Source organism: Nomascus leucogenys, chromosome 12, assembly GCF_006542625.1.
Source record: "Nomascus leucogenys isolate Asia chromosome 12, Asia_NLE_v1, whole genome shotgun sequence".
Lineage (NCBI taxonomy): Eukaryota > Metazoa > Chordata > Mammalia > Primates > Hylobatidae > Nomascus > Nomascus leucogenys.
Genome location: NC_044392.1, coordinates 95,173,898 through 95,198,065, shown reverse-complemented (window position 1 = coordinate 95,198,065; position 24,168 = coordinate 95,173,898). Strand labels below are relative to the sequence as shown.

The window sequence follows — 24,168 nt, the reverse complement described above, 5'->3', positions numbered from 1 at the left end:
CAACCTCCTGGGCTCAAGCGATCCTCCCACCTCAGCCTCCTGAGTAGCTGGGACCACAGGTGTGCACCAGCATACCTGGCTAATTTTGTATTTTTAAGTAGAGATGGGGTTTCACCATATTGCCCAAGCTGGTCTCAAACTTCTGGGCTCAAGTGATCTGTCCACCTAGGTCTCCCAAAGTGCTGGGAATACAGGCATGAGCCATCATGCTTGGCCCTATGTAGTTATTAATTTAAGCATCAAAATTTTAAATTATGCTTTATTGTCCATGAGTTAAACTGGAATCAAAGCAGTACAGGTTTTGCCTTCTGTCTTATTTTCTTTTTTTTTTTTAACCATTTCCCAATTGAGATTACCACATTAAGTGCCTTGTTAAAATGCTTATCACAGAGTATCAGAAAATTGGGTGTGTGTAAAGCAGAATAATGGCTCCCCCTCCAAAAAAATGTCCACACCATGATTCCTGGAACCTGTGAATATGGCAAAAGGGATATTACAGATAGAATTAATGTTATAAACTTTAAGATAGGGAAGTGATCTTGAATTACCTGGCTGAGCCCAATATAATCACATGAGCCTTTGAGGCATAAGGGATTTGGTGGGAGAGATAAGGCAAAAATGAAGCGGAGGCAGAGAAATTTAAGCAGGAAAAGACACCAACAGCTGTTGCTGGCTTTGAAGATGAATGAGATCACGAGTCAGGGAAGGTGGGAGGCCTCTGAGGTTGAGTAGGAGCCCCGTCTCACAGCCAGCAAGGAAATGGGGCCTTAGTCCCACAACTGCATGGAACTCAATTTGGCTAATAACCTGAATAAAAGTGGAAACAAATTCTTCCGCAGTCCCTCCAGAGACACTGATATCTTGATTTTAGCCCAGTGAGACTCTAAGCAGAAAAATCAGCTGCGTCGTACGATACCCAGACTTCTAACCTACAGAACTGTGAGATAATATGTTTGTGTTGTCTTAGGCCACTGAATTGTGGTAATTCGTTATAGCAGCAATAGAAAACTAATATAGGCAGAAATACATGCACATGTACATATACGTGTGTGTAGGTATGATATGGTTTGGCTCTGTGCGCCCACCCAAATCTCATGTTGAATTGTAATCTTTAGTTTTGAAGGAGGGGATTGGTGCAGGTGATTGAATCATAGAGGCAGACTTTCCCCTTTGCTGTTCTTGTGATAGAGTTCTCACGAGATCCGGGTGTTTGAAAGGGTGTAGCACCTCTCCCTTCACTATTTTTCCCTCTCTGATCACCATGTGAAGACGTACTTGCTTCTCCTTCACTTCATGATTGCAAGTTTCCCAGCCATGCTTCCTGTACAGCCTGAGGAACTGTGAGTCAATTAAACCTCTTTTCTTCATAAATTACCCAGTCTCAGGCAGTTCTTTGTAGGGGTGTGAGAATGGACTAAATACAATGTGTATATGTATATAATGAAATACCCTATAATTATAGTTTTTATTATCTTTAAATTAGTATTTATTTTAAACTGGATTTTAAATATTAAAAGGTTTAATGTAATTAAATTGTATAAGATTTATAATCCAGTTTAAAATAAATACTAACTTATAGAACCTACCATATTTCTTCTGTAAAACTCTTACCTTCATAGGTCCTTCACATAGGATTGCCAGATGTTGTAAATAAAAATATAGGATACCAGTATCTTGGTTCCAAATATTAATATTAATTCCATGCAATATTTGGGGGCATATTTACACTTAAAAATTCATTCATTGTTTATCTAAAATTTAACTACACTTAGCATCCTGCGTGTCAACCCTAACTTCATAGCTTTCAAATTTTGTTCGCATCTGATCTTTTTATAATCTGAGGACATTGGCTTCTTAGTGGAAAACCCCAAGGATGTCACCCTCTTCACACAGGCTGATCTATAATTGTTTGAAAGAGACCCCAAAGGAAGAGGGGCTAAATTTTTAGATGTTCCAACTACTGTGGAAACTGAATATATGTGTATGTGTAAAACTGATAAAATGTCCTAAAAGTATGTAGTCTGTGAAAGGGCACATAAAGGATTGAACCCAGAAAATGATACATTTGGGCTTGGCAGAACTCTTTCTCTTTGGAAACTCTTTGGTACCCATGGTACAGTTGTGTCCGGAAGCAGTGGATTGAGCCAGCACCTGTTAAGCACCTTTTGTTAGTAAAGTAATGGTTAGAAATAAAATGTATAAAGCACAGGTATAAAATGGTATTGGTACATTTGTCAAAATTTACAGCAAGTATGATGCCACAGTGTTTGGTCACCGATTGTCAGATTTGTAGAAAAGATAGAATAACTTTCACCCCCACATATAGCTACATGACACTGCTAGGAAGTGTCTCTCTGCTAACACCATGAGCCTCATCACTTACTAGGGTCAGGATTTAGCACACTTGGGAGTATCTACAGAGCTAAAAGATATTTCTCTGCTGAGGTTACCAACACTCAGCTCAGCAGAAAGCAGACCTCAGAGAAATGGGAGTGCAGTCTACAATTATGTGAAAAAAAATTAAGTGATCTGAAACACATTGAAACATCTGAAGCCATAATAAATATATTAAAGTAGGCTCTATATCGCAAAAGGAGAAAAATTTTAATAGATCGCTCTGGGATAGTAACAGTATCACAAAAATGCAGTAAACTCTTGAGATTTATACTTTAGAAAACAGCAATGTTCTCCTACCAGGCATTGGCTGCAGAGGAACCCAATTAGCGGAATAATCGCTCTGAGAAAATGTGGCATTCTGCATGTACTTAAAGACTACTGTTATATTGAAACTCAAGTGAATGACCACCTCCACAACCCCCAAAATTAAATTTTTGAGTGCTGATACTGAGTGCTTTCTACGTGCCAGACATTGTTCCAAGTCTGTTTTATTTATTAATTTATTTAACCCACTCACCAACTTAACGGGATAAGCATTCTTTGCCTTAATATTATCACCATTACCATTATTATTTCTGTTGTTGCTCTTGTTATTACATTTGTTTCACATTTATGGCAACAGAGGCAGAAAGAGGTCAAATAACTTGCCCAAGGCAATACAATCAGGGGGTAACAGAGCCAATACTCATACCTGGTAGACAGATTATAGAGTTTATGCTCCTGAGAACTTTACAAAGCTACCAAACCAAGATGAAGGAACAATAAAGAGAAGCTAAACTGACACCTACAATTTTAAGAATTTAATTGTACAGACATTTATTTACACGTGTAGCTAACAGTTATTGCCTTTGAGAAATAGTTAAAGGAGAAGAACAACATATTAATAAGTATTAATATGGTTAGCTATTTGGCATTAGTGTTCATCCAAATTAGTCATGATACCAGTGATGAAGGCCTTTTTAATAGCCAACAGGATTTAGTGTACTATACTAATTATCCTTTACTGGAGACGTCTGTCCTCATTGTTCTCTGTCGTCAAGGGATTAAAGAATGTGGTAATTTTTCCCGTTCTGGTGAACAACAAAGCTTTCCATCCTTTACGGTCCAAATATAACTGTATAATCATTTAATGATAGTGATTTCCAAAGTGGATTGTCAAAAAAATATAAGTTGGGGTACATGAAGAACATATTCGAATTCTAGCTGATATTTTCCCACGGAAACATTAAACGTTAATACTTAAAATATGAATGACATTGGTGTCCTCCTTTTTCCATGCTCTATGGAGTGGAGTCCCATGACAGATCTGAGCCATTCTGAAGGCTATATTTGTTCCTCAAGGTGGAGAGGTCCACCCTCTTTATCTTTCAGTCTACTGCATCATATTGTATGCATGCCTGTCAACTCACACTATTTAGTTTTAATAAAGTAATCCTAATGAAATGGACAAATAAGACTTAAGATGTCTCCAAGTGCACTGTGGGTTAAAATTAATACTATTAAGGAAAATACAAACAAGAAAATGACAAACTGGCATTTTTCTTACTTCTACAGTGTGCTATGTGCCAGCCAGGCTGCAAGTCCATGTAAAAAGTCCATATAAGCCAGTCATGGTTAAAATCCATGAAGATCAAATCAGATTTGATTAAATGGTATTACAAAACTCAAAGTATTAAGAAGACAATTTAAAGCATGGATTTAGATCCACAGTTTTCAGTCATATTTAAAGTTATGCATATTCATGAAATGTTTAGCAGTCTCTAGTAATGTTTTCTACTTAATAGTGGAAAGTAAAAAACAAAATCATGTACTATTGGCCGGGCGCGGTGGCTTACACCTGTAATCCCAACACTTTGGGAGGCCAAGGAGGGTGGATCACGAGGTCAAGACATTGAGACCATCTTGGCCAACATGGTGAAACTCCCTCTCTACTAAAAACACAAAAAAATTTGCTGGGCGTGGAGGCATGTGCCTATAGTCCCAGCTATTCAGGAGGCTGAGGCAGGAGAATCGCTTGAACCTGAGAGGTGGAGGTTGCAGTGAGTTGAGATCATGCCACTGCACTCCAGCCTGGTGACAGAGTGAGACTCCATCTAAAAATAATAATAATAATCATCATCATCATCATAATGTACTATTGAAGAAAATCTCTGTTCTTCATGATAAAATTAACTAAAATAATACATGGAACATAATATAATAACTCATGAAGTAAGACATGGAAAACAAATAAAATAATAGCACCAAATTTCAATGTATTCCTTTATATACTCCTTCACTAAAAACTTCTAGAATGTGCAATAATAAAACAGTACTGAAGATTTGAAGAAATAAGTATCAGAACAGAGTACCCAGAGTGGTAGATCTGCTACATCTAATGTGAAAGTACAGATTTAATGTATTTTTGAGGTTGCAGCTCCCTGATAGTCATTTAAACCAAGTATTGAACTTAGATCTATACCTTTGAATTGCTGCATTTAAAGTATAATCAATATTTCATTTTAAAAAATGAAATGCTAATATTTTAGTGAGAATCATATTGATCTATTTTAAATATTGTTATTTCATCGTTCATTCTTTAAATATATATTTTAAAGTATGTTTTACAATATACTTTATATACTGTATAAGATAATTTACATAAAATATTAGTAAACTAATAAATGATAGACATTTTCAAGATATAAACATACATTTAGTGAGGTACATTTTACTGATGGGTCTTTAGTCAAAAAGTTTGAAAACCACTTTCTTACATAATATGACAGTTTTAAGAAAGCAACAAATGCAACCTTCAAAATAAATGGACTAAATGGACTTTAGAGCCACATTCATAGGTTCAAATTCCAGTTTTCATACTTACGAGAAGGTTAATATATTTAATTATTTGTGTCTTACTTTCCTTGTATGTAAAATGTGGATAGTATTAGTACTTATCTCATAGGTTGTGTGTATTAAATTACATAATTAATGTAAAGTACTCCAAAGAATATCTAATATTTAAGTTCTCAACAAACATCAATTATTATCAGTAGTGGTTATAACACTCATACAGAATTATGGTTCTTCCATATTGTCTTCAAAACTTGAAGTGACCAAAACTACATATAATGGATATTTATTCAACAATTGGATAATTATTGTTTTGTGATATGGTTTCATTGGACCTGTCAATAGCACCTTAAAATACCAGGATTTATATTTGTCTGTCTTTATTTTTGGCCAATATATAATATAGAGGAGGAAAATATTTTCCACTTTCAGGACTTTCTTCTAAAGTGATATCAGCAAAATAAGTACTGAAATGGATATAATTCCACAGTAAGTTGAGCATTTATCATTTTTGTAAACAATTCCTCATTGAAGCTTCTCTGTGGTAGAATTGTAATTTGTAGATCATAAACCTGACTACCTTCAAGAAGTTTATAGAAAGAAAGAAATAACTATATTGCAAAGGGTGACCCATAGAGTACCAAGAATATAAGAAGAAATATTCATAATTAATCCATTATGAAATTCTGGGAATTTTATGAGAGCAGATAGCTACCTTTTCTTACATTTCTCTAGTATACAGCTGGGGTTAGTAAATGTTTTCTGTCGAGGTCCAGAAAATAACAATTTGAGGTTTTGAGAGACATATGGCCTTGATCACAACTACTCAACTATGCCATACCATTAAAGCAGAGAATGCATAAACAAACAAATGAGTATGGCTGTATCCCAATAAAACTATTTACAAAAATAAGCCATGCTCATTGATGGCTCCTGATCTAGAATCCAAGGTCCACAAGGAAAAAGACTATTTTCTATTTTATTCGGTGATGTATTCTCAAGGCCTAGAACAGTGTTTGGAATATACAAGATGCTCAACAATCATTTGTTGAATAAACAAAAGGGTGAAGGATAGACTCTATATTTAAATCCTAGGTATCCTTAATAACCTTTGTAAAGGAGCATTTAGCCATTTATTTGACTAAACATTTTGAAAAATTACATTTTTATTTTGTCTCACATTTTGCAGATTGTGACATAATAGTATAGAATTAGAAACAGAATATTACATAATACATGGCAACAGAAACTAAGAAATATAGCCAACATTATCCAAATATAATTATTCTCCAAGAATAACTCTGAGTAGGGAAAAATAATAAAGTTACATCTGTTGATGTGGATAGACACATTGAACAACTTTCAATATTTTGCATCTAACAGAAACTAAAGATTCATGGATTTCATGATATAAATTCATTAATCTAAGACTTGGGCACGCTGGTAGGCCACAACTAAATTCTTAGTCAACAAGTTGGCAGGATACTTGTCTATTAGGAAATTAATCCTCATGTTATAGCTAAATAATTGCTCTGTTTAATTATGGCTAAAATCCCATCCTAATACATAATCATTTTAGGCATTAAAATAATATTAGCACTTCATATTTTTAACATGTTTCCATTAGGAATATTTTAATAGTGGGTTTTTTTTTAGCGTTTGAAGGAATAATTTACTAGTCTCAAAAACAGAATCAAAAGGCAGAGAGAACTGGACATTTGTATCCATGAAGGATAAAGTGACCCGCACGGGAGTAAGTGAGCTACATGGGTTTATCTTTATCACTGGTTTTTAACTGTAGATGATTTTAAATCATGGAAAGGAATAAAGGTGAAGGAGAACAACTCTATGTGAAGAGCATTTACAACAATGTAATTGTTTGATGTAATGTGACAATGAATACTACGTAATGAACTCTTTCTTAAGATACAAGCAATGAAAAATATTTCTTGTATATACTTGCAATAGAAAACAAGAACAGAGGTTAGTAAGAATCAAACATTTCAAAGGAAGTTTATAAAACTGTAAGCTTTAAGGTATAAAAACTTTAATATAAATTTATATAAGTTGTTTGCTGAGAAGCTAAAATAGAACTTGTGCAATTAAATTCAAAGGTATATCTAAAATTATTGCCAATTTAATTTTTCATTTAAAAGGCAAAAATAGAAGAGATATAAGATTGTTCCCCAAATTATTAAGAATTGTCCTTTTCTGACTTTAAAAAAATTCTCTAACTATTTGATTTTATTTTTTAACAGTATCTCTGTATCTGGAGTAGATAACGTTATCCCCATCTACATATTAGAAACTCAGGGCATGGAAAGAACCCATTGTTTGTACTCTTCACTATCCATATTGCTTTTGAAAACTGCTGACATTGTCTGGCCAGCACTTCACTTCATTCAGTTAAGTGTAAAACCTCAGTGTTAAAATTCCTACTGAAAGCATGTCATAGGTAGATAGACTGATATACATAGGTAGATATAGTAATGATTTTCTAAGAAAAAAGTAAATAAAGTAAAAGTGATAGTTTATAATGAATACTGCACATACTTTTCTGACATTTTTTCTCAAAATAATCTTATGTCCATGATGATTTATTTATTTAAATTTCCATTTTAGGGAAGGAAATATCATTTCTGAGTAACTTTTCATGGTGCATCATTCATTTATTCATTCAACAGTATTACTTGAGTGAATTCTACATGCTAACCTCTGAAGATAATACACTGGGAGAAAATCCATAAGGTTTTGTTTTCACAGAGCTTACAGTATTCATTCGAGAAGACAGATATTAATAGGTTATTCACACTAACACATGTGTAATTGCAGAATGATAAAAGTTTTCCAAAAGAAAAAAATGGGCTTCTATGAAAGCATTTAACAATGAGATTTATTACGGACTAATGAATCAAGCAGGACTTTCCTTGGAAAGTGTTGTTTGAGTTGATATCTGAAAGACAAATGAGTGGTAACTAGATGGAGGTATGAACAGAAGGAAGTGATAGGGAATGTTTTAGGGAAGAGGTGCTGAGATGGGAAGGTACATAGAACCTCTCAGGAAGTGTGAAGCAGCCAGTGTGACTGAATATGGAGAGCTCTTGAAAAAAGAAGCTGAGCAGCAGACAGGGTCTAGAATGTGCACTTCTAGGTAAAGTATCCACACGTCCCTGTTTGCCTGGGCTGGTTGTCATTTTGATCAGATACAATCAGGTGGAATGATTTTTGCATCAAAAAGAATCTTAAATATTTATTCCCTGGGAAGCCCTGAAACTAGACTGCACAATGTCTCCATATGAGAGAAAGAAATAAGACCAAGTCACGCAGACTGTACATTCTCTCAAAATTTGTAACTCATATTTTGCAGGGAATATTAAAGGGGACAGAGGGATATGAAAAACACTTATAGAGAAGTTTAAATATCTTCAGCTGTGTAGAACATGAGCTCTGCAACGACTAAGAAAGACTGATTCAAAGAGAGGCTCCCTCTTGTAGTAGATCAGCTTGGGGAAGGAAATTGTGTTACTTTCAGAGGATGATCAGAAGTCCAAAGGTGATTAGAACCTATACTGTGCTCTTGGCCAAGTTTAAGGATTTTATGGGTTCTTAGTGAATAGGAGCTTGAAGGTTTTGTCTGTTAGCTACAAAAGAATGCACATAATTTGCCTTAGTGTAATCAGCCCTTTTCAAACAATTGGTCTAAAGCTTTAAAAAGTTATAAACAGCAGAACCCCTGTAGGTATTTTTAAGTAGATAAGTCAAGATTACAGTATTATCGTGTAAAAATCTAGTAAAACATCAGATTTTATGAAATGCTGTTACTATTTTTATTTGCATGTATTACAGAAGCTTCCATTAGAATTAACCGAGATATATTAAAAGTGTTTTGTAAAGGTTAAAAGACTACAGGAATGTAAAGTGAATAATAATTCTAATGACTATCTTGCTTTACCAACATCCATAGCTTTTCCCTTTCATCATATCATTATGTAACATCCTTCAATGTAAAGCTACGTTTATAAGGATATACTAGTGATGAATCTCATCGTAACCAGTTATTTCCAACTGGGCTTTAGAGATCCAAGAGTTTTTAAAAATATTTTTTGGATTTCTAATTTCTATGAGTTTATTCAACTTTTAAGACATTTTCTAGTATGTGCCTTAAGGACATTGTCTTTGAACGTATTTCCAGTAAGAATATATCTCTCATATATAGGAACATATTGAAACTACCAATGTATTATTTATGTTTTTATATAATTCCACTTTTCCTTATTTTGAATTCCAGCTATCTATTGTTTCAAGAAGGTCAAAATAATATGAAAAAAGTGGAAAAATGTTACAGGCACTGAAATGCTTATTAATACATAATACAGATAAAGGTTAGAGTATTAAAGTGCCTTGAACTACAGAGGTCACTGAAAGATGCACCCAACAAATATGATGACGTTAAATTAAAACACATAATTAAAATGTTGATGCCATTATCCATAACATTTAAAATTACAATGAGTAGTGTTTCTAATGTAACTTTAATGTGGACATCTAAAGTGCAGTGCCCAAACCATGATTCTCATGATTTTTCTCATTGTATGCTATTTATAGAGGACTGCAAAATACAATCGTATTCAAGATACTTAACATCCATGTCTAGGCTAGTGGTTCCCAGTGAAGAGAATTGGGAATATCATCCCCCAGAGGACATGTGGAGAGGCATTTTTGGTTGTCATATTTAAGTGGCGGTGGTGCTACTGGCATCTAGTGAGTGGAGACCAGAGATGTTTCTAAACTTATAATGGCACAGTCAGGACAGCCTCCACAACAAAGATTTGGTCCAAAGTGTCAACTCTGCCATTATTGTGGAATCCTAGTTTATCACAATGCTTTTTGGCTTATATATTCCAATCAAACCATTTATTTTTATTATCTACCTCAGCAGATAAGAATATCTAGCACTGGCAAAAGTGTCAGAAAGAGGACACTCTCATATGTTGTTGGTGAACCTATCAATTGAAGTAATTGTTTTGAAGGACAATTTGTAAATTTTAAAATCTGTATATACTTGCATTTCTACTTCTAAGAAGTAGTTCCTAATAATTGTATGTAACAGATACATGAAATTATATTGGAATAAAGATTCCCTGTGCAGTATTATTTGTAATAAGTAAACTTTGGAAATACATTAAATATTCTTCAATAGGAAAGTTATTAAATAAATTAGCACACAGTCATAATATACATGGTAAAAAGGGGGTAGAACTGTATATTCTAACAAGGAGAAATGAATATGATATATTACAGATAATAGACAATTCAGGTTTTTTGAATTTATAATCAAATATACACACAGCAGAGGTCTAGAAGGATACAGAGTAAATATTAAGAAAAATGTATTTATGGGGAGAATGAGTGTAGGATGGAATATTCATATTTTTACCTTGCACAGTCTTGTAAAATTTGCATTTTTCCAATCTTTGGCCATTTGTGCTATTAAAAATACAATAAGAATGTCTTGCATAATAACAGATACGTCTAAATGTGGCCGATCTTGTAAGAGTCATAAAAAATTCATTTTGAGTAGGTTTTAATAAGTATTTCCTGGTGAAAGGGAATTAGATTGTAGACATATAAAGGACAATTAGAGGTTACAACAAAAAGTGAGTGGAGTTCTGGTCAGATTTGAAAAGAAGTTGTTAAGAGTAGTGATACAGCAACACACAATTATGAGAGTTTTGATTTAAATTCAAATGAAAGCTCACAGTTTTTAAATAAAATGCCTTATTTGGACATAGCTTAATTAGTATTTGCCTCAATCAAGCAAATACTATTCTTCAATGCTGAATGTGTCTAGGGGAAACTTCAGTTTCTATTTAAAAGTTAAATTATTTTTACAAACTCTTCTTTATAGTTGTATACTTGAATCTAATCACTTACATAGTTTTAGTTTAAAGAATTGAGCATTGAAGATTAAAAATATTGAATAAAGAAATAAATTATGGAAATTATCTTCAGTTTGCAGCTTGCTTTACAAAGATTTAGACATCTCTTTTTTGTACAGCTCAAGCTTTCAAAAGCAAGGCTAGGCCTTTTCAAGTACAGTCACAATCTTAACATTTTAAATGTAGTTATTCATAGATAGAATCAATGAGTTCACTGGTTCATGTTTCAGAATTCTAAGAGATTCTTAATATTAATGAACCAAACACCTGAAGAAGTACTTTAGTAAGATCAATGCAGAACATGTTACTGTTCAAATACCTAAGTAGGTATCAGAACTTATCAGAACAGATTAAAAGCTTAAATATTTGTTTGAAACAACATACATAATAATACATTAGTGTTGAACTAATTCTGTTCTTACTGATTTATATATTACCTCAAAGGCATTTTACATCATATTCCCAAACCAGGCAAGCCTCAGGGCTCCATTCATAAAAACAAGCAAATACCATTTAAGGCATTAGTCTATAGTTCTTACTCTATGGATAAACCATAAGGATTCATGTAGGAATGATTGGGATTAAAGTTTGCTCTATAGAGATTTCTTTTCTGGAGCACAAGTCTTTCTAGATGTGTTCAGAGAAACGGTGAAAGCAATCTTAATCTTCATATAAGGCCACAAAAAATTTGCCCCTAATTACCTATTTAAATTTGAAGCTTCACTTATATTTTGTCTTCATTCTGGAAAATAAATATTATTTATTCTGTTAAGTTTCTATTGGTTTTCTTTGCAATATTTCATATTTACTTTGTTTTAGCTAAACTTTTTCTGGTATAGTTTACTAGAGACTTCTAACAAATTCTATATAGCAACAGACACATGTATAATAATCAGTAATAATCATATCTTACTATAATTAAATACTGCTACTTATTTACTAATACTTTAAAAATCAAGATCTAAACACACACACACATGCACTATAGTTGGCTACACATATATTCCCTTGCATATAATGTTTTGCTGTAAAAATCATGGTTTTAAAATGTCTTTTTATTTAATTTTAATACAAAAATGTAGGTATAGGAATGCCATAAGATTATCTTCCAGAATGTTGTGCATTTTCCTTTTCTAATTGTTAAAAAATAAGTTAAAATTGTTATTGTTGTTTTTACCATAGCCGTGTTATGTAGGGCTGGCATCATTAACTTCATCTGCATATTAGGAACCCAAGGCTAGGGGTAGAAAAATAGCTTCAGAAAGATCACTTAATCTTGCTTCCTCATTTATTACCGTGGATATTTTTAGTGGCTCAATTAAAATATACACATAATTACTGAAGACTTACTAGGCACTTCTATACTGCAGGGCAACCAAAAAGAGGGCCACAAAGTTTGACCATTCTAGAGTCCATCACTCACAGAGATTCCAATGTGAATGCAGCTCCCTAAAGAGCACATTGCAACTGTGACTCCTAAAGTTGTGCAACACAGTGGCACTGATTATTGAGCAAGATGATTAGTGAGTAAGATGCTGTAAATAAATCAAGAAAGGCATAGCTCTATGATTGAGATGTAAACTAAAAATAAAATTTGAAGCCCTTCATCAACTGAATAGACTCTGTTGTGCCAAGGAGACCCCAGAAAAACTTGAAAACTGAGTTCCTGGCCATGATGAGTTGGAAGGTCAAAAACACCTTGTTATACCCTCTCTCTTTTATGGTTTAGACAAGGGATTCCCAAACCCCAGGCCATGAACCAGTACCGCCTGAGCTCCCATCCTGTCAAATCACCAGCAGCATTAGCTTCTCATAGGAGGGCAAACCCTGTTGTGCAATGTGCACGCAAAGGATCTAAGCTACATGCTCCTTATGAGAATCTAATGTCAATTACCCCTCCCCAACAATCTGTGGAAAAATCGTCTTCCACAAAACTGGTCCCTGGTGCCGAAAAGTTGGGGATTGCTGGTTTAAAAACAATAGCTGACTGCATTAATGTTAAAATAGGAGGTCATAAAACTGCCAGAACAGACTCTTTGTGGCAATATGATACCAAATATCAACAGGACCTAAGGCTGTGCCAGGCCAGGGTAAGTCATGCACACCTACACTTTAAAAACATTGGCAAATGGGAACTAATTAAACTAAAAAGCTTCTGCACAGCAAAACAAACTATCAACAGAGAAAACAGACAACCTATGGAATGGAAGAAAATATTTGCAAATTATGCATCTGACAAAAGTCTAATTCTAGAACTATAAGGAACTTAAACAAATTTAGAAGAAAAAAAACAAACAACCCCATTAAAATGGGGACAAGGGACATGAAGAGACACTGTTCAAAAGGAGACATACACATGGCCAACAAGCATATGAGAAAATGTTCACTGTCACTAATCATCAGAGCAATGCAAATCAAAACCACAATGAGATATCATCTCACACCAGTCAGAATGGCTATTATTAAAAGGTCAAAAAATTACAGATGCTGGTGAAGTTGGGGAGAAAAAGGAATGGTTATACACTGTTGGCGGGAGTATAAATTAGTTCAACCATTGTGGAAGACAGGGTGGCGATTCCTCAAAGACCTAAAAACAGAACTACCATTTGACCCAGCAATCCCATTACTGGGTATATACCCAAAAGAATGTAAATTGTTCTATCATAAAGACACATGTTCACTACAGCACTATTCGCAATAGCAAAGACACAGTATAAACTAAATGCCCATCAGTGGTAGACTGAATAAAGAAAACATACATATACACCATGGAATACTATGCAGTCATAAAAAGAATGAGTTCATGTTCTTTGCAGGCTCATGGATGGAACTGGAGGTCATTATTCTTTGCAAACTAATGCAGGGACAGAAAACCAAATACCACATGCTCTCACTTATAAGTGGGAGCCAAATGAGAACACATGGACACAAAGATGGGAACAACAGACATTGGAGCCTACTTGAGTGCGGAAGATGGAAGGAGGGAGAAGATCAGGTAAAATCACTAATGGGTACTAGGCTTAATACCTGCATGATGAAATAATCCATACAACAAACCCCCATGACACAAGTTTACTTATATAAAAAACCTGCACATGTACCCTTGAACTTAAAATAAAAGTTAAATAAAATAAAACAAAATAAAGTATAAATTAAAGTAAAACCTCTTATTTTTGTTCTGAATACTAAGCATCCTAGTGAGGGATAGCAAGGGCCTGACTATAAACATGGAGGAGAAGAAATGGATGAGTTTATCTGTGGAGGTAAAAATTTGTTTAGTAGTTAATGACAATCTGGACTAAGAAGTGATTAATGTATTTTAAAAAGATGATTCTTGAATACTGTGAATAATGATGATACTTCAGTTGACGTCTGGTATTGCCTGGTTTACAATGCTAACTACTTCTTGTTTTGCCCTTTGTTCTCCCTCAAAAGGAATCTGGCAGGCTTATAAGGGCTGCTTGCTTTAGTTCACACTTGCAATCCTCTGCCCTTTCACAATCATGTAAAGTAGAACCTGCTTCTTGTCACATCCACAAACAAGGTCCTCCACCTCAATGAAGACTTTTGAATGTCTATGATATATATACTGATCTCTCCACATCTTACCAGTATCACTTATGTGTAATTATATACTTTTCTTTATCATGTGTGTTGTCTTTTTTCCTCTCATTCATACTGTAGTGGGCAGAAGATATTTCTTATATTTTCTTTGTCTTTCTATCATGTCCAGAGCACCCAGTTAACATGGTGAACTTAATCATATGGTTTGCGTCTTTACCTAGCAGGATATTCTAAAGCATAGGATGCAAATTCCTAATCAGTAGGTCATTGCTATCCCCAAAATGGCAAGTGGTGATCAATTTTGAACATCTGATCATTTGATGTTCATCTGATCATTTGAACATTCGAACATTCCTACTTCACCAAGGAATCTCTACTTGGTGAAGTAGAGTTTTTTTTTGGTGACATAAAAGTTACTTTTTTTTTCTTCAGGGACTGCCATAAATTTACATGCCATAGCTTTTAGTAATGTTAGATTTTTTTAAATCTGGTGTTTACTTCTTTTTCCTTTCCAGATACTTGAAGCATATGTGTTCGAGTAGGGGCAGCGTGGTTGGTTCTGAGATACTGGTCTTCTACTGCTAAGGCTCCACAACTCTGTGATTGGAGGGTAGAAGGATCTGACCAACAGTTGTTATGGGAAAGCTGCATGATATAATTTTGGTTTAGTCTGGTTCTTATTACCATTGCTAGTCTTGGCTTAAGAGACAGTCTTCACTTTGATGGTATGCATAATTTACTTGGTGATCACAGTATTTCATTTCCATCTTGGTCTCTTCTATTCTTCAAAGATGAATATCCATATCTCCATTCAACCCATTCTCTTCATTGTACATATCTTCACATGACCTAGGCAGACCTGCAACTTCTTTCCATTTCTCCGACTTATCTCTGCACATAGAACAGCTCAAGTCTTTGGGTTTCGCCCCATCATTTTATTACTAGGGTCACTGTATAGTAATCTTTTCTGTCCCTGCTGTTGAAGAATACTCCAGTAAGCACATTGCCTGTAGGAAACTCAATATAAAAGCAGGTGCTAGTCTTTAGGTTCACAGTTGGCTTGAAATCAGGGGATATATGGCAAACTCTCATAAAAAATGCTCATCATAATCTGGTATTCTTATATCCCAGGGACACATGAAAATTCTACAGTCATTCTAGCAATGTGAGATCAGGATGATAATTTCATTCTTACCATTTTGATTCCATGCTCTGCAAACTTTTTTGAGTGTTCCTCTACATCTTGTCTTCAGGGGATAGGGAAACACCATCATTTTTTCTTATTGGTAGAGAAAAGAAAAACTTCTAATAGAGAACATTGTCCTCCCCTAAAGGCCAAGCATGCCCAACTCTGAGCCATCATCCACTGAGCTCCCTTCTCCAGTCCTCTCACAGGGCTATAGCTGGCCCTTCTCTTTAATTGTATGACCCATGGGAAGAGTCAGGTCTAAACTGTTGGTGGTTCTTTTTTAAACGTTTGGTGTTCAATATCTGTTTGACTTTATCTTTGAACTAGATACTATTATTGGGCAACAAGAAAAATGTCATCTAATGTTGTATTATACAGCTGAATAATAATAGTAATATGCAAGCATTAGTACAGAAGAACAAAGATAACTGGAGATAAATAATTCACTTTGATTCAATAATTATCTAAGAATTTCTTAGTATTTAAAAAAGATATTATAAAAAATGAGGAATATTTAATTTTAGAGTAAAACTGAGGGTCCTAGCTTATTTTTTAAGTAGCCTGACCCTCTGGTTAACCTGGAAATGATTATCATACAGAGACTGTATGGGAGATAAATTGGCTCATTAGCTCCAGACTAGAACAATGTGACAGTGTTCATTTAGACTTCTAGAAAAGTTTGCAGGACTCGTTTTTAAATAATTTCATCTAAATTCTCTGTATCTTACCATAAAATAATCCAAATTAGCCTTACATAAGCAACTGTTAAAAACTATTTCAAATAATACTTCCCCTTTCTTATTTTAGAGAAGTATGCTCCTGCTTTTGTTGTTTTAGTATAATTTCTATCATGCTACTTTTTATCTAAACAATAAGAGTCATTGCTCCACGGACCTTTCACTTGTACAAAACAATGGCAAAGATAGATTTTCTTATGGTGAGAAAATCAGTAAAATTAGGATATGCCATCACATGAAATACTCATCTCAGGCCAATCCATAAAAGTATGTGAGTGGGACACCATTTTATATTCTTATATGGGTTGGAAATTTTGGAGTTATAATGAATTAACTCAACTTGTTTTAGCTTAAATCTGGCTCTTGGTTTTTCTTTTATAAAATATTTTTTTATTTATTGTGAGAATTACAAATGAGTTTTTGTGATGAGTAGAAAGTATAGTTTATGAATGCACTTGATTTCACCCACACCATTGCAAAATAAAGCCTGATGAAAATTCTCTGCTTTGCATTTCAGGTCCTTCTCCATTTAGCAGTACCCTCACAACCAGAAAAAACTCAAAGGAAAGAGGAAGACAGAAAAAGAAGTTCAAAAAGATGGCTAGCTTATGGTCAACACATATGGAACAAAGTTGTCCAAAACATTGCCATAACTTCTCTACTGACAATTCATTCCACTCTAGAGTCTTGTCAGACCTCCCAGATTCATTGACAGACTATTATATTCAGAAAGACTGTTGAAAACTTTCAGCACTTAGAAATGCTCTTCAGACATATAAAAATGTCTTTATTTAGAATGGAACATATAATGCCTGCCAAATTTGTAGGTTTGAAACCACTTCCAATAAGAATTAAAAGGCCCTCTTCCTTGCTGAAATAGGACTATCTCAATATATGACTTGTCTGTTCATGAGAAATAGTGGGTTCTTGTCTCTGATGTTGCAATTTAGTTTAAAATCACTTTATGATGACAGGGTACATAAAGATGATAAAACTATAAAGATGACAGTCTAATCTTCAAAGATGACCGATCATCGATAAAAGATTAAATAACGTAAACATCTAAAATGCCAAATTATCAGCTGGTTGGCACACTCTCTGTGTTGAAGTATGCCAAGGTATTACTGATAAGCGAAAAATGCTTTTTCCTCTATGTCATGCAGACATCTATACTCCATCAAGAGGGGCAAATGAATTGTAATAGCTTTGAATTTAAAAGATATACATGTATTTTTCAATTACAGTATATGTAAAATGCTGATAAGTGATATACTGTAAAATATTCAAATTATTTTTTTTTAGAATAACACCTTATCGCTGGAAATTTTAAGCGCCCTATTATCATCACTTTTTTGAATTGTAATAACAATTTTATATATACATACAAGAATGATTAGGCATGCTGGTCCTATAAAACTCCAAATAAAGTTGTTTTCGGTGCTAAGCCAACATCTGAAAAGTAAATAAAAGATAGAATCTATACATATGTTTGCATGTACTTTAACATAGCAAAATTATCAAAGATATGCAAAGCACATTCAAAATTGTATTTCAAATGCCCATTAAATCATTTTAACTTACACTTTTGTTGTGCCATAATATCTGTATCCTAGTGCTGCTGAAAATCCAACTACCACGGCTGGGCTTAGATAGCCAAAGATATAAAAATTCTTGTGTAAAAATCCCTTGTTGTAGATGACACCCACAACAATGAGATAGAGATGTATGCCTTCAATGCACATCCACGCAAAAGCAGCTAAAAAGAAGTAGTGTAGCAGTCCGGCAATGATTGAACAGAAGAGCTAGAAATCAAAGAAAAAAAAACATTGGCAGTGTTTGTTTTAAAATTATCATAACATACAATTTCTACTTTCGCTGTAAATCACAACTTTCTTTATACTATAAAGTATGCCACTTTATATAATGATTAGTCATATCAAAATATCATGTCAGTTCTTAAAGATGCAGTAGTTCTAGCTGATTTAGAAAAACAACTGCGCTTCATCAACGTGAAATATTAACCAATCTTGTGATTGAACTAAGTTACTGTTTTTGTCCAGAGGTTTATAACTTTTATATATTTATGTTATGTGATAAATTGTGGATTATTCACATGTAAACCATGGTATCTTGGTGAATATGTTAGGATTTAAGTTTATTTGTGTTTTGGAGATGCCTCTCTTTTCCTTTATTTTATTCATGCTCAAAGAATGAAACTGACTTACAATACTCTGCTAAACAAAATAAAATAAATATCTTAGGTGACAAAAATAAAATTTACAAAGTAGATTAATAATATATTTCATCAAAATATCCATTATAGAATTACTTTCAACTGTTAAGATTATCATGTAAATTTGAGATGGCTTTCACTTAAACATACTGTTCAGTGTTTATTTCTCATCTAGAACTAAAGTTAGACTTATAAGAAATAACAGAAAAAGAAGTAGTCACACTTCCCATACTAGTAAAGCTAAAGGTATATATCATGGGAGAGGTAACATAATACATACTTACGTACCTATCCCATTAAAAAAACAGAATATAATTCAAGATTAATGAGATGACATACTAAAATATGTTAGAGAGTACTCTATAAGTCTGGGGAACAGAAAGATAATTGGCAATTAAACTTTGGAAATCACTGTAGCAAGGAAGTGAGATTTGAGAGATGACTGGAAAAATGGGACAAATTTAATAGGTGAAAAGTAGTTGAAAGTAAACACTATAATGAGTAGTTCTGGGGTGAAGATAATGGTGGAAGGTAACTGAAAGAGGAACTAGGCATCGGAGGATAGTGGGAGATACATAAAATTGAAAAGTGTTACAAATACCACTGCAAAACATAAAAATAGATAAGGAGTTTACAGTCTAGTGTATACTAGTTAAAATAAACACTTCTTGCCGTCTACTTCAGAAGAAAACCTTGCTGATTGTTAGTTTCAGTCTTTGAAAGATTTCTAAGAATGGAAATATGGAGGCAATTTCACTTTTCGTGGTCATGAGAATTACACTTCTCCAATCTCCAACTGCAAGGAGTGCAACTGACCTAAGGCTTCAGGTGCAGCTGTAGGAAATCCATTGCTGTTCCCACTTCCCATAGGCTGCTGTCAGCCCATGACTGAGCACAGTAGGGTTACTGCTGTAAGAGACACAGGATTCCTCTTACAAAGGATTCCTGCTCCTGAGAGACAAAGATTCCCCTGACAGGTCACGTTGGCTCAAGGACTTCCGAGAGGACTCCTTGACACCTGTGCTGACTTTTGCTTAGAACTGCATTACTGTGTGGAATGCTTTTGCCCACTCTTCTTTTCTTCCCTCAGGATCATACCTGAATCTTGGCTTGATAGCTCTCCAAGCCTCTCTCTCCCCATTTGCTCTCACCAGCAATTCCCTTAATAAATCTATTGCATATTTAACCCCGTCTTAACACCTGCTTCTAGGAGGACCCAGACCAATACACTATGAAACCATTTGGGAAGACTCAAATGGTTCAAAATCAATAATCTTGGGAAATGGGAAGTTAGAAAAGACAGTAGGTAAAACCAGTTTACCACATTCCAATCTATAAACTGTGACTGCATTTATGTTCAGTCCCTATTCTAAGATAAACTTTATTTCTAATTCTCTCTCTCCTTGGTCTTTGTTTAACGTCCATTTAAAAACAAAACAGAACAACAAAAAAGCATTTATTCAGTTTGTTGAAAAGTTTTAATTTGTCCCAATAATTCGTCATAATGAGGGCCATTTTTGCTGAATGGACTTGGTAAGTAGTTTGCTTAGCTGTGTTAGCATTATCAAACTTAGAAAGGATAGCTGAAGAACAAATTATAGAGTATGTCTGCCCCATTAAACCCTAAATTACAATTAATGTTTCTAGGACATACACATTTAAGAAAGTACACATATCATAGGACAAAAATAGAGATTAGGATGTCTACATACCTTATTAGTATTTGTATTGATCCCAACAAGAAAAACAAGTTCAGCAAGAAATAGGCTACAGCAAAGATTTTTGTGAATTGTTGTCCTGGTGCTTTGAATTTCACTGAAGAACCAGAAGGTAAAAATGCATATGGCAAGACAAATCAGTGAAATAATTATCCCTAGTTGAGTGATCCTTGTAAGAATGTTATAATCTTTAGTACCCTAAGGGAAAATAATAATAAAGCTGTTAAAAGAATAACTCAGTAACTTGTCAAAGGAACTACAACATATAATGAACTTCCTTTTTTGGTGAAACATTAATCAAAATGTTCATAAAATGTAAAAATATAAATGTGCATTTAGATGAGAAAAATTTTGTACTTTTGAAAATCCTCAATATTCACATAAATCTGATGTGAATCATGTAGCACTTTAACAGTTCTGTAATTGGTGATTTTTTTTTCTAGGCATAGTATTAGTATTAGTACATGGTTTACCAATGTTATCGTCATTAATTTCATTACATCAGAAAGGTAATCGATTATTATAAAGTGAAAATGGTTAATTAAAATTTATCAGTGGTAAGACTAAGTCTTATGTCTATGCAGTGATTCATCTAAAATAGGTGAAACAAAGGTGTTAGCAATGCAGAATATAAGGATTATCAAGTAATATTGTTCAGTAACTTTGAAATAGAAAATGCTGGTTTTATCCTAACTAGATGAATACTTATGTTTATAAACAGAATAGATGTTTATTTGCTTAAGTTCAGGAAAAAATCATTGTTAGGACTGACATTATGTTTAGATAGATTTATTTGGTTACTTTATGTATTTAATGATAGATTATAAATAAATATATTAAAATGGAGATGATAGCACAGAGCTATAAAATAAGAAATTATCTGATAAATATACAATGTAAGTAAGATATTACGAAAGTAAGATACATATCATGAAACTATTCACCTTAGAGAGATTCTTCATGTTTAAAAATCTTGTGGGGTTCTACATTGCTAAAAACATGATGTTAGTTATCAGTGTGCTAATACTTATTGCCCAACTGTCAAATATTTTCAGGAGCTTTGTCATGAGTAAAAATAAACTGTCATCACAAAAAAGTGCCTTTAAATTCCATGATACATTAAAATGGGCAAATGGCTCTTGAAAGCAGCATTACAAGCTAATTTAATATGTAATCTACCAGATATTACAGACCAGATAAGTCTTAGACTAGAAATAATCTTAAATGCATACTAGATATGTTTTAGAAGGTAGGTAGGAAAACAGATAGAAAGAAAGATCCTGTTGGGGTTTTATCTCTTACACTAAATGTGCCATCTAAACCCCCAAAAATATATAAAAGAATTAAATATTCTCTCTAATGACACGGAAAATAACAGAAAAAGAAACATTTATAAATATGAAGGGGAAAATTATCTTACAATGGAAGGACCAGAGGACATCAAAATTGCAAAATGTGTCAGGTGATTACAGCGGCATGAGGTGTGGGTCTCATTTGAGTATGACAGCTCACAGCCCTCTGAAGACCAGCTGCCATTCATGGTATCAGGTGAGTAATTCCAAAATGCACATAGACTCCTATACCTATCTGTGACCTGAAAAAAAGATATTTTACTGATGAAAAAAGAGAAAAAGTTACATATATAGTATTGCTTTTGTCATATTTAAAATACCATTAATGTGATTGAAACAATGCCTTAACAATGAAACACAAAACAAATTATAACAAATAAAGGCTGCTATGTGGAAGAATGGAAATTTATATTGCAACAATGCTATATTTTATCAATTTTGTCTCACAAATGTGGGATAATTTCATTTACCACAGTGCATAATTATCACATGCATCTTTATTCAATACATGTTTGTTGAGTATTTACTAGATATTTGTCATTAATCCAGGTACTAAAAATACAACAGTGAACAAAACAGAAAAAATTGTTTGCATTGTTGACATTAAATTCTAGTTAGAGATGAAAAATTATTCAATGAGAAACGTAACCCTGGGTAAAAAGAAAGAAAGTGATATGGAGGCTTGTCCAAGGGGATGTCTCCTAGATTATGTCTAAGCAGGTACTTCGATGAAGTGAAGGGGGGTGTCCAACAGACTTGGGAACAGAGGGTTCCAAACAGTTGGAAATGCAAATGGACAAGCTCTGAAGTGAGGCTGACCAGAGGCATTCCAGAAACTTGTAGAAGCCAGTTAAGTTAGAGCACAGTGAGTGAGGTAAAGAATAGTGAAGACAAGATCAGATACAGACATGAGACAGACGACACACAGGTGTGATAGTTATTCAATAAACAGTGGAATTCTCCTTATCATACTTTTATATTAACTAATCATAACACTATACCTAACGTATGGTGTAATAATAATTTATCAATAAAATGTTGAACTTGTAGAAATAAAAACTATTTACAGTTATATAACAATTTACACTTAACTAGGTGCTTGCTTTCTTATTTTGTTTAGTTTGACCCTCATAAATGCTCTCTGAGATAAATGCTATATTATGTTAAGAGGTCAAGATATGTGATTTTAAGGTGTATTTAAGACTAAACATTGATTGATGGAGTAATATAGAATCAAATGCAAATTTTCAGACAAATATTTATTAAAGAAAACATGTCTTGAGTGTCAAATGTATGATATATACTGTTCAAGGAGTAAGGATTATCGGTCAAAAAGATAAAGTATCAGCTTTTCAAGGATGATAGAAACTCAGATGATTTAAATACAATCAGATAATTGTTTTAATGGGATAGATGCTAAATACAACTCTTAGGTCAACAGTTGGAGCACTGAAAAAAACAGTGAGTTTGTCTGGAATGAGTCTGGAAAGATAATTGAGTGAAAATTGGAGAGATTGCTAGAAGTTTGTCAAGGAGGTCAAGCTATATGAAGAAAATTGAAATTCTTTTAGTTCCTAAAAGAGCCTGGGACGTGCCTAATTCTAGAAAAAGTAGAGGGACTCTAGAATTGAGGAGCCAGACTGAGCTGTGATTGTGCATACCATTCAAAAACAGAGTTAAGTGAGGGTCTGTTTACACACTGGTCTCCCATCATGCCCTACCACATTTTCTTAATTTTCCTAATCCTTTCAACCAGACTTCCGTCTGGAGTAGATAGGAAAGGAAAAACATTTCTTCCTAAGAAATGGATTGGCCCAAAATAAACTGCTTTTGGGTACTGACATTTGGGATCTTCCAATGCCATGGCCAGGAGCCTGCCTGATGAAAACTCTAGTGAAGCACACCACTGCCACAAGGTCAGGAGAGCACACCGTGTCTCATTATTAAATGTGAATGGGTGGTCATGAACCCCCAGACATCTGAGGACAAGCTCCAACAGGAAAGACAGGGAACCAAGATGAACAATCCAAACAAAGAAAGTCAAGAGCAAGATGATGCAGGGAGCAGAAAATAGCTTTTTAAAAAAATATATAAATAATATCTCAGAGAGATGAGACACTGTACCCATTAAACAAAATCAGGATTGAAAAAATAAAGTTTCTCAGTGAAAATAAAGTATAAAGTAAAAATAAAAAAATTTAAGAGAA

General features: G+C 33.9%; 1 protein-coding gene across 3 annotated transcripts in view; it reads right to left on the bottom strand.

The window, feature by feature from the left end:
• Positions 1-24,168, bottom strand: part of ADGRL4 (adhesion G protein-coupled receptor L4) — a 149,770-nt gene that overhangs the window by 8,869 nt on the left and 116,733 nt on the right. For all 3 annotated transcript variants that reach the window (XM_030825141.1, XM_003260239.4, XM_030825140.1), the window contains exons 9-12: positions 22,030-22,203; positions 20,604-20,807; positions 18,240-18,460; positions 18,044-18,110 (exon numbers count right to left, since the gene is read on the bottom strand). In XM_030825141.1, coding sequence (XP_030681001.1) covers positions 18,044-18,110; positions 18,240-18,460; positions 20,604-20,807; positions 22,030-22,203 — 666 coding nt within the window. The remainder of the gene's footprint in view (positions 1-18,043; positions 18,111-18,239; positions 18,461-20,603; positions 20,808-22,029; positions 22,204-24,168) is intronic.